At 34.2% G+C, this 12,259-nt stretch overlaps 1 protein-coding gene and 1 pseudogene across 1 annotated transcript; one reads left to right on the top strand and one right to left on the bottom strand.

Moving 5' to 3' along the window:
* The first annotated feature begins 567 nt into the window (after positions 1–567).
* Positions 568–1,540, top strand: LOC132600843 (histone H4). Its single transcript, XM_060314257.1, has 2 exons — positions 568–690; positions 937–1,540. Exon 2 carries the CDS (start codon positions 963–965, stop codon positions 1,272–1,274), a length of 312 nt encoding a protein of 103 aa, XP_060170240.1. The 5' UTR covers positions 568–690; positions 937–962; the 3' UTR covers positions 1,275–1,540.
* Positions 1,541–3,193: 1,653 nt separating this feature from the next.
* On the bottom strand, positions 3,194–9,653 carry LOC132600844 (polycomb group protein FERTILIZATION-INDEPENDENT ENDOSPERM-like; annotated as a pseudogene).
* Between the last annotated feature and the right edge of the window lie 2,606 nt (positions 9,654–12,259).

A 12,259-nucleotide genomic window follows, 5' to 3' on the forward strand; every position in this document is an offset into this window, starting at 1 on the left:
ATCCAGCGGTGGCCGTCGCTGGATTCGACGGTGAAGAAGTAAAAAGGGATCCTAATGAGAGGGGAAAGAAAGGGATAAAAAAGGAGGGGTGGGTCTTGGAAAGACATTGGTGGACCTAAATGAAGGAAGAAAAGGGGAATAATTGTTGGTGGGGTGGGCGGATCGTTGCTGGGGGTGGTGGTGCGGCGGCTAGTGGTGGGCGCGCAACAACCGGAGATGAAAATGGAGGGGGAGGGGTGTTGTACAATTTATTTTTTAATTATTATGATGGACCCTGCCACCATGTGTCATGTTTTCATTTGACAAAGTTGTCATGTCACGGAGAGTGTAATGCACTCTCCTAATTTTACTGATTATTGTGAAAAAGGTACCCAATAGGATTGAATTCGGACTGGTTTAGATACCCAATAGGTACAACTCTCGGTTTAGATACCCAGAGAAAAATGTGACAAAGTTTAGGGGCTATCTATGACTTTTGCCAAAAAAATAATGATGCCGCGCTGGCAATCCTCGTCAGCCTTCACTACCGCATCTTGACTGTCCAAATTGTATAATCTAACGGTCAATTACGCTTCTTAACCAACCACGCGGATCAAAGCCAACCCCATCACAAACAGTCACCAACTATAAATAAAACCCCACTTTCACCCCAATCCCCATTGTCTTCAATAATTGTCTCTCTAATTTCAGGTTTGCTTTCTTCTACATAGTTTAATAATACAGTTAAAATGTGATTTGTTTTCAAATATTTTTCCACAATATTTGATTGAACAAATCTTTTCATTTTTATTTTCAACGTTATCACTAACTTGGGGTTCTCTTTTCATTGGTTCATTGCTATATTTACATCAATAATCCCAGTATTTTGTCTGGGTGATGTTTATATTGTTGTTTTAAGTTACTAATAAATTGTTTGTATTTGTTGTATTGAACCAGATAAGATAAACTAAGGTTGATTGAAAATGTCGGGTCGTGGAAAGGGAGGAAAAGGGTTAGGAAAGGGAGGAGCAAAACGACACCGTAAAGTCCTTAGAGATAACATTCAAGGTATCACTAAGCCTGCTATTAGGCGTTTGGCACGTAGAGGAGGAGTGAAGCGTATAAGTGGGCTTATATATGAGGAGACACGTGGCGTGCTGAAGATATTCTTGGAGAATGTGATACGTGATGCTGTTACTTACACTGAGCATGCTAGGAGGAAGACTGTTACTGCTATGGATGTTGTTTATGCTCTTAAGAGGCAAGGAAGGACTCTCTATGGTTTTGGTGGTTGAGGGTAGATTTGGTGCAGACTTTTGTTTTCGTCTGCAAAAGTCTTGCTGTCAAGAAAAGAAACAATTGTATTAAAGGGTTAGTAAGGGATATGGATTCTTGTTTTTGCCTTTTGGGTTTGTGTTGGTGTAATTAGTATGGTTTCTGTAGGGGACATGGCTGTGTAACTGTGTTATAGTAGTAGTACTGGTTCTTTTGTAAGGTCGTAAATCTTGTTTCAGAACTACTGAAATTTGCCATAATTCAACGACTGCTATTGACTGGTTCAGTTTCACATGTCTCATACTCGCTTTAATTTGTGTTTATATTGGTTTTGATTGTGTATTTGTTCTTATGGGTAATGTTAAAGATGATACTTGGCTTGCATTAATGTTAATTAGTTGTGTATAATTGTAGAAATGCAAGATAAGGTTAGTACAATAGCCTTTTGTGGTCCAGCCTTTTTTTAGATCCTGTGTATAGCGAGAGCTTAGTGTATTGCGTTGTCCTTTAATAGCATATAATTGCAAGGGTTTGTGAATTGTTGGCACTTTAGTTGCTTACGGCAGTTGTGATGATGGATTTGGAGCTGAGTTTGTTCTGTTCTCTTTACTGTGGATGTCTGGCTTAGGAAAGATAAATGAAGATTGAATTGGACTTTATGGCTCTGTAGAACTCACAATTATTTTAAAAGAGTAGTTTAACAATAACATGGTAACAGTTCGATCGAATGGGCCATTCTACCCGATCTTATATTGATTTTCTTTTTTATGGATTGCCATTTCAACTTTCAAGCAGAAAAATAAGTTTTTAGAAATTTTTCAAATTTTAGTCACAAAATCTTACTTGTATTTTTATATCCAAACACAATTTCAAGTGTCAAATACGTTTTTGAAACTTAATTTGACTTTCTTTATCAAATATCAAACAAATCACGTCCAAACCAATTAAAATGTGTGGGATGGAGGGAGTATATTAAAAAAAAAACAAATGCCTACTTAGTTATTTGCACACTGTTTGATAAAATATTAATATCTAAAAAAAATAGATAATTTGACTAAACTACTCTTAATTAAATAAGTGTTGAATTTGGTCACTTCAATATTGAATAAGGACAAATTTGAAAAAATAAGGTTAATTCTTTTTTTGATAACAAAAGTATTGGTTCAAAAAAAGTACTAATTAAATAAGGTTCAAAGAGAGTGTTCACTTACTAGTTTTTTTGGGTTAAAAAAAGTGTCGACTTATCAAATTAAGAATTAATTTTATTTTTTCAAATTTATCCTTATTAAATGTTAAGTGACCAATTTTAACACTTACTTAATTAGGAGTAGTTTAGTCAAATTACTTATTTTTCCTAGGTGTTAATATTTTATCAAGGGGTGTGCAAATGACTAAGTAGACTTTTTTTTTTTTTTTTTTTTTGAATATACTCCCTCCATCCCAGACATTGATATTTGGTTTGGACGTGATTTGTTTGATATTTGATAAAGAAAGTCAAATTAAGTTTCAAAAACATATTGGAAACTTGAAATTGTGTTTGGATATAAAAATACAAGATTTTGTGACTAAAATTTGAAAAATTCCTAAAAACTTATTTTTCTGCTTGAAAGTTGAAATGGCAACCCATAAAAAAGAGAATCAATATAAGATTGGATCGGGTAGAACAAAATAATCACCCAAAGGAATTACGAAATAACTTAAAAAGATGGATATTACTCCTACGGATCGGGGAGAACAAAGTTAATCATCCAAAGTCTTTTTCATAGCATGTTGTGCCGAATTGAGCATCATTGATTGTTGGCACCACCTCTGGGGCTCTCAGGTTTTTTGATATTGTATTGTAGTTTGCCAAATTAGTAACATTTAATTTTGGCACAACCTCGGCACTTCTGAAATACGATTACATTTATTTACTTATAATCACACATCTTAAGCATAGTTGGTGTCCTTCCTTCAACCTCTTGCAGCATGAGCCATTACAGAGATGGGGAAAAGGTCTATCAGGAAAGTACGCCAATTCAGACAAACAAACTAAGATTAGTTTCAACAACTTAGCAACAATCTCAGACCTACTCAAGGCCACACTAGTTTTGGCCACTACCAAAAGCTATAATTACAGCATTATGTCAAGCACTAATAATACAAGTTAATTCACTAGCACAGCAGGAGACACATGTTCTGCTGAAACTCAAGAAGTTGCTACTACATCCCAGCGCCATATAGTCCCATCTTCACAGCAGCTAAGTATGGTGCTGAAGAACAAAGACATAATTAGTTAATGCACAGGTTGCAAAAACATACGCAAAGAAGCAGTTAAAGTGATTTTGGATCTTAACCTTCCATCGAAAGACATGGCAGTCTGTCTAATTGGTAATTTAGATTGAACATGAGATAACCTGCAAAAGTCAAGCACAAACACTTGAAATCCAAAGCATTAAAATGAGGAGGATCAGACACTAGGGAGTAGTGCATGGACGGAGATCAACCTTGCAATAAAAGTTGGTGGGCTGGTCTGTAGGTCCCAGACAAAGATCTTCCCTTCTCTATTTCCTGTTAGATAAAAGGTCAAACGGTGAATTTAAGTTTGCTAGGAGAAACCAGGAAATGCATCGAAAAACTTTCCTTTGTATTCTACTTGGGCTAATAGCATAATATTAGATAATCTCGATTGCCCACTGGGTTCCAAGTTACTTCATACCAAACTCAGAAACACAGATGGTCTTACACAAGCAGTAACATTTAATTCCAAATTTGAGCATTATCCAGTGATCAGCCCATTAACAAAAGAAATGTTGAAAAAAATTGATAAAACACTTAGAATTACCTATAGCTGCTGCTTTGAAGTGAAAATCACATGAAAACTTGATGAACCAGATATCACACTCTGGGACAGGATACTTTTGGAGGATGTCAACGGTGCCCTAAACGTTGAGCAATATGTATTAGGAAATTTTCTATTTAGAAAGTAATTATCAAAAAGACAGTCCCAAACATGACCGGACTAACCTCTCCAGGAGACTGTTCTTTCATTTTTGGTTCCCATAGTACAATTTCATTGTCAACACTCTGAGTATTTCCAACAAAATTTACAGATCAGTACAGGTTATATGAGAAGACAATCTGTGGTCAAATATAAAGCTATCCTTTGCTTTTCCAAGGTTCCCAGGTTATTCTGATTTCCCCTCTCTGAATTCAGAATAGTAAATATCTCCAAGAAAAGGAAGCTAATGCCAATCAAGAATTCATACAGCAGAACAGTTGGAAAAAACAAACAACTCAGTAGTAAGCAGGTCAATCCATTCACCTTGGACAAGATAAAATCACCAAGCCATCTGTTACAGTCAACGTAGTTGTTATGGACTGAAGCTATGAATATCTGAAAGGATAAAAGGAGGTTATAGAAAGAAAAAAATCTCCAACCAAAGTTTCAGAAGGAAAAAGGCAGGGAAGGAGAGAAGCAACAAGACAATACTCACCGGAAACTGAACATATTTTGTGGGGAACTTGGAAGGAAGATCCGTCCAAGTAAATGATTTCTCTACATATGTCCAGAACTCTGCAGCACAAGATGTTCATCAGAAAAGACATGTCAGCTCAAATTGATGTTACTTCATTTATTTTTTCAAACTTGTGTAACCACTTAGCACCAATGGAATAGATGATGCAATACAAATCTGATCCACAGCCAACACTACATCCTCCTGCCAGTAACAACAGTACAGTATTTGCTGATATGCGACTATAAATGGGGTAGTAAAGTAGTCTACATAACAAGCATTGTCAATGCCAGAATATGTAAATGTTTAGGATAACTGCATGCTGACTCATATTTCCTTCTAGTTGGCGCATTTATAACTACAATTGGATCTTTGAAACAATTGACTTCATTTCAACACTTGTAACCGAAGAAAAGGATATCCTCATAGATATATCTGCTATTACATTAATGTATCCCATGTTGTAGATTGGGTGCAAGTCATTAGTTTAACACTCCAGGTAGTCGTGTCAGGTTCACGGTATATAGGTGACAAGTCACCAAATCCGAAAAAGTAGAGGCATCTTGTAAGCACAATATTAACATCATCCCAAAGCTTCTGGAGAAGCCCTGAGAACATGAGCAATGATAAGTTGCTCTTCTAGATATCACACCCTTTTCTCTTTTCCAAAGTTTTAGTAGATGATGATACTTAGTCAGTTAGCTGTATATCATGTCATTTCAACAATCTATGTAAAATGGAAAGTGTTACAAATTTTACCTTTCATTGACCAGATCTTAACAGTGTTATCCATTCCACAGCTAGCAATGCGATATATATCAGAAGGATGGAAGTCCTACAACCATCACAAACCAGCGGATAAGCTCAAAATCCTAGTTCCTAGTATTGTTGACACTAGATGTGAAAGACATTACATTGCCACCAGCTCCATCGTTGGAGTGGGACTGCAGTTAGCAGAGTATCTTACCACACTGAGTACTTCATTTCGGTGACCCCCAGCACCAGCAAATACCAAAATGCATATTCCAGTATGAACATTCCCACAAGCGAACGGATTCATCCTGGAACACTCATGATAATTAAAATATGCCATGTGAAACAAATGCAAAATTGATTGACACTCATCATACATCTTGCAACAGTACAATTGTTTCTTCCCATTTTAGAGGAAAATACAATTTTCCTTTTTGAGGAAGGGTTAAGAAACAAAGTAGGAGAAGGATACTTAAATAACATACTTTTGCTGGCAGATACTACAAGAGATGGTTTCAAGGCTTGAGTCCTAATTTCGTTTATTGAGTCTCCATGCCCAACAAAGCTCTGTTCAATCATAAACAAGTAGATTAACAAAGGTGAATAGACATATGCTATTACGTTAACGTGTAACTAGTTTCAAGAGCACCTTTATCTTTCAAGTTTGTATTGTTAATAAAACTTAACATGGAACGAATCATGACAAAAAACTTAACTTGTTCATATCATGATGAACAAGATGGATCGGATCATGGAAGAAAGGAAATAATTTAGTGTTCAGATAAAGATTAATTAGATGGATGATACGAACTCATTTGCAGATATTCATTTTTTATAACTAAAGAAGCGGCTACTTTTGTTTAACCATGTAAAAGCGAATGAAAGATTTCATGTACAAGACCTTGTGTATCTTCTCATTGCCAGCATCAATAACACGGAGAATTCCATTTATTCCTCCAGCCACTACTAATGGACTCCCATCAATATTGCAGGCCCAACTTACCGTGTAAAATGATTCATCTTTCTGATCAACAAAGCACATGGAAAAGGCCAAAAGCTTTTTAAGCATAGGAGATGACATATGTAAAGTACAAATGCAACAACTGAGTACTTGCAACTTCTTATATCTTCATCAATATAAGATTGCAGCACAGCAATAACACCACCTTCGAGACATTGGTATACGGTAACCTGACAAACCAGCAGAAAATCAAAAGCATATAAGTCTGAGCTATCGACAATTGGCATACAGTAGAAATGTATACTGAAGCTAGCACTCTGATTCTTCTGTTATTATTATCTTCTTTCAGTTCCATATTATTGAACAATTCTCAGATGACATGATCTACACCAAGAGAATACACCTCATTTACAAGAGCATGACCTTTCTGAATTATGAATTTATCTTAAGCAATAAAAGTTTTGCATCATGCATAACTTTCAGGTTTGATAAGAAATAGAACAGTGTATAATAGCATAACTCTACAATGTTAAGAGATAGTATAAGATTTACAGTTTATACATAATTCTGAAAATCATTATCTTTGGCATGGACAGTTTATAATAGTAAGGTACAACATACAAGGTAACTTTGAACAAAGCTGGCCCACCCATCCTAAGTGCATAAAGACATTTTAGTTTGTGATGCATCAACGAATCTACCAAGATAAGCATAAGAGCAATTGTAGGAAACAAAAGAGGTCCTTGAACCATCAACATTAAAGCAACTTTCAGGTCAATTTTTGGCACATTTCATCTGAAACGAGCAACAGATGAGCTAATATCGACCTTAAGGTGTTAAAACAAATAGATAGACCAAGATGGGAAAAAAAAAAAGATTGATGTTTTCTACCTAAATAGTACAGATGTTTTCTACCTAAATAGTACAGCTTTTCTGTATCACATTCACCAAGCTAACAAGTAGTAGTAAATGCCCAAAATCACATGTGTTCTGCACTTCTCAGCCCTAATTGAAAAGCAGAATGCGAAACACATCCTAAAAGAATGATTTTTTTTTAAATTTCATACTAATTCATGAAGCCAAAAAGCACAAGAACAACAACAGCAGCAAAGCTTCAACCTCAAACTACTGGGACGGCTATATCCCTACCCGTTAACCCGTTTCATTTGAGAACTCAATAATTTTATTAGCATTACTTCCGAAGGAAACACACAAATCTCTAACCAAACCAAAAATCGGTATAATTTTACCAATCCCCTAAAGGAAAAAGGAGGAGATTAAATACTCGATTTCCGTCCACAGCAACAAATAGATTGAAGTAGCGAGAGTCAATGAAATTGAAGACAATGGCGTATAATGGGCGGTTGCCTTCTTTTTTGTTGTTGTTCTTCTGTTTGTTGGGTTGTTGGATTTTGCAAGTCATTTTGTATTTTCTTTTGTTGGTCGGCGTTAGTGATCCCACCATTGGCTCACACCCTATAGGTATTTTCGACATTGCTCTCTGCTTACTCTGGCGCCTCAGGTTAGAGAAGAAAGAAAAAATGAAAAGAGGACGTTTTTCTCACTGCTTTTATACCCCTCTCACTGTTTCTCTATTTTCCTTTTTTGCCAAAGTTTTAGTATTTAGATTCTATGTTTGGTTTAGTAATGATTTTTGTAAGGTAATCTAATAAATTTATAATTTTGATGAAAAAGAATCATTTAAAGAATCATTCAGTAATCATTTTTGTGTAAATGAGGCTAATTAATCTGAACTGTCTGATTAATTTATTAATCATCAAATGTCTAGATTGAGTCGAGGTTCTATAAAAAACGGCCTCTCTACCTTCACGAGGTAGGGTAAGGTCTGCGTACACACCACCCTACCCACTTGTGGGATTACACCAGGTATTTTGTTGTTGTATCAAATACCTAGATTATCCGTAACACTTGTGGAATGGAAACAGCGATAAATCCTACAAGCATGAAATTTTGAAACTTCCATATTAATTCATGAAGCCAACAAGCACAAGAATTACAATACAGATGCTTCAACCTCAAACTAGTAGTATATGCTCAAATCAGACTCGTGAATTCTTGTACTTCTCAGCTATGTTGCCAGTGGGGAGCCACGATTTTCACTAAGGGGTTCAAAATATTAAAAAATAAACACTTGAAGAAGCCAAAGGGGATTCAACATCTCCTATATATACATAAAAACTAATTTTAACCATGTATAAACATTGTTATTTTTCAGATGAACCCCCTCGTCCCTATGTGGCTCGGCCCCATGTTGCTCCGACTCTCCAAAAAAGTTGCCGCACCTGTGTCGGATTCTCTAAAATGCACTACATTTGGAGTATCTGACACTCACCCGTCCCATTTTTCAAGTGTTCGAGCCACATAGCTTCTCAGCCCCAGGCGAAAAGCAGAACTCGAGACAAATGCTAAAAGAATGAAACTTTATACTTTTATATTAAATCATGAAGCCAACAAACACAAGAACAACAGCCAACAAGAGCAACGCTTTAACCTCAAACAACTGGGTCGGCCATACCGTACCCGTTAACCCGTTTCAATCCAGAAAGCTGACATAAAAATCTCTAACAAAACCAATACTCCCTTTGTCCCAATTTATGTGATACACTCATACACATTCCTTTTTAGTCAGTCCCAAAGGAAAGATAATAGAAATAATATAACTTAGCTTCCCGATTTACATCCGCACAGATATCTATGATTTATTTTTTACTACAAATTTCAAAAGTCTTCATTTCTTTTTTAAAATTAGTGTCTAATCAAATTATATTAAGTGGTTAAAAAAAAAACAAAAAAATATAGAGAAGAAGAAAGAAAATAGATTTGACCAAACCCCCAAAAGAAAAAGAACAAGGATGAGACGGAATACCCTATTTCCGCCAACGGTAGCAAAAACATTGAAATAGGTAGCATCAATGAAGTTGAAAACAACAGCATATAACGGCCGTTTGCCTTCTTGGAGTCTGTTAGTCACTCTGTATTCCTTTTTCTTTGACGGTGTTAAAGATCCCACCACCGGTTCACAACCTATAGGTACTTTCAACATTGTTGTCTGTTCACTCTATGCAGGTTAGACTGGAAATACTAGTATGTGTTTGTCCGTCCAGCAAACCCCCTTCTGATACCCCTTCGCTTATTTGATGTCTCTAATTTATGTATTATTACTGCCTCCGTCCCAATACGTTTGTCTTAGTTTGACCACTTGCGGAGTAGTTACGGAATTTAAGAAACAAAGTGTGATTTTAAATTTGTCATGTATTCCTCTTCTGTCTCAAATTAGTTGTTATGTTTCGTTTTTCGAGAATTAAATTAATTAATTTTTTAAGTTAAATTGGATTAGATCAATTCAACATTTTGAAATTATAATTTAGATAGTTAAAAACTATACGAAAAGTATTACAAGTTGCAATTCTTCTTATATCTGTATGGTGAAAAAATATATCTCAAAATGTTGATTAAAATTTATATAGTCTGACTTTTAAAAAGTAAATGGACAAGTAATATAAGGAGCAGGATGTTTAAATTGTTAATTTACTAAAGGTAGAAAGAGTTATTCTTTTTGGGACATCTTAAAAAGAAAAGTAAGATATTTAAATTAGGACGAGAAGTAGTATTTATTAAATTTGAATTAGAAAAGTCCCATAATTGGAGGATAAAGTGTTTCCTAACAAAAGTGTTTTATATTCAGCCAGGCTGAAATACGGGACCTGATTAAATATAACGACCCTATTTATCATTTCACCACAATTAAGTTTCAAAAGACGTACTTAAAAGTTGAAACTATGTTTTGTATATAAAAATACGACTAAAATATTGTGAGTAAAATTTGAAAATTCAACTTATTTTTTAACTTGAAAGAGCAATTCATAAAAAATTGTTAATACTAAGAGGTAAGATCGGTTAGAACAAGATGATCACAGAAAGAAATTATTGAATAGCTTAGAAAGATAAATATTACTGTTATGGATAGTCTAATATTGAATAAAAAAGTATCTCCTGTAGATAGATTTAGGTTCTATTTCAAAAGTAGTTTTTAAAAGGTCAACATATTCAAGTTCGTTTCGTTGTTATATGTTTGCAGATATTTTTTCTTCCATATTTCATTGTGGAAGACGTATTTTTTTCTGAAGATTTGTACATGATATAACTATCCATGCATACAATCATAAAAATGAATACAAATCTTTGACTGCTACTTCAAATTGGCAATAGGTCCAAAAAAATATCTAAACATATTAAATGTAGATATTTGTACCCTATCGCAGTAAGAAATCATGACATAAATGTTTGAAATAAATTCCATTTTGAGAGATGTGAAAAAGCACTATTTTGTTGAAAGGTTCTTGACATAAGTCCTTTTGTCAATGCATTTATTTAGTCTTTCAAATTTCATATTTTAAGTTTGAAGTTGCAGTAATGAGTTAGTTTGATAAGAAAATACTTATTTAAAACAATTTCCAACTATGAATTCAAAATTTTGAAACCAAATTAATGGAAAAAGGGGCTAGATTCTATGCTTGGTTTAGTAAATAGTATTTCTAAGGCAATCTAATAAATTGTATATTTTGGATGAAAAAGATTCATTCATTAATCAATAATAATGTAAATGGGGCTAATTAATCTTAGATGATTAATTAATTACCTATCAGCTATCTAAATTACCACTTTACCGTAACACTTGTATAATGCAACCCGAACAAAGTTCCAAAATTTGCTATCCAAAATCAATTTCCTAATCAATAAACCGTTAATAGACAAAGTTAGAATATTTCAAAAGTCTTAAGTTAATCTTTACGGTCCATTTCTCCATGAATTGTTTCACTATTGATTTATGCCCAAGTTTAAATATAGTTATTTTTTAACGAATTGATACCCTTAAATAAGGGGGGCTTTGCTAATTGCTTAGAGACCACTTCTATAGAGTAATTATATAGTACTAAATTACACAATTATCTCTTGCAAAATAGAGAAGTAACAGTGTATTTGCTAACGTCTATAACTTTTTAAGACTAATTAAACTACACATAAAATATAGTAATAAAAGAGTATATTATCTATATATATAAATTGCAACTACTGATAGTTATATTGATATTGTTTAAAAAAGAATTCTATTCAGACTACTATATGTAACAAAATTCTGTAATATAGTTAAAAAGAAACTTTAAAGAAGAAACACCTAGATCTTGTAGGAATAGGGCCATTGACATTTAAGTCCTTATTTTGTGCTGGTCTTTAATTTTTGCCCCTCGTAAACAAATAATTTTTTTAAGAGATATAAGTATCATAATATCCCACAAGTTACGCCTCGCATGATTTTTCCTTTAGCGAGACATAAGTTCGATTGCTAATCGACAAAAATTAAAGACAAACTCATTTGAAGGGCAAGCCGTGCAATTTCTTCTAGAAAAAATAGTTGTTATTGACCACTTTTCACCCCTATCTTTTAAAATAGGCTTGATACATTGAAAACTCCTTAACACTCGAACTACGACGTATTCTAATTATGCATATACATGATAAAGTGTACCTATTAGATACTTTTCAATACAATTTTTGTTAGATTTGACGAGAACTACGAAAAAATGAAAAATTAGCGAGAACTCACATTTAGAGGTATGCATTACTAAAGAAAGGGCCAAAGACCTCGAGACAAAACCAGCGAATGTTAGTTGGTTATAAGAAAAAACTAACAGACTTGATAATGTTATAAAATAGTATCTCGGAACACAAAGACCGAGGACTACATCGATTAAAACCGAGGGAGTCTATAGGC

This window comes from Lycium barbarum, chromosome 6, assembly GCF_019175385.1.
Source record: "Lycium barbarum isolate Lr01 chromosome 6, ASM1917538v2, whole genome shotgun sequence".
NCBI classification, from domain to species: domain Eukaryota; kingdom Viridiplantae; phylum Streptophyta; class Magnoliopsida; order Solanales; family Solanaceae; genus Lycium; species Lycium barbarum.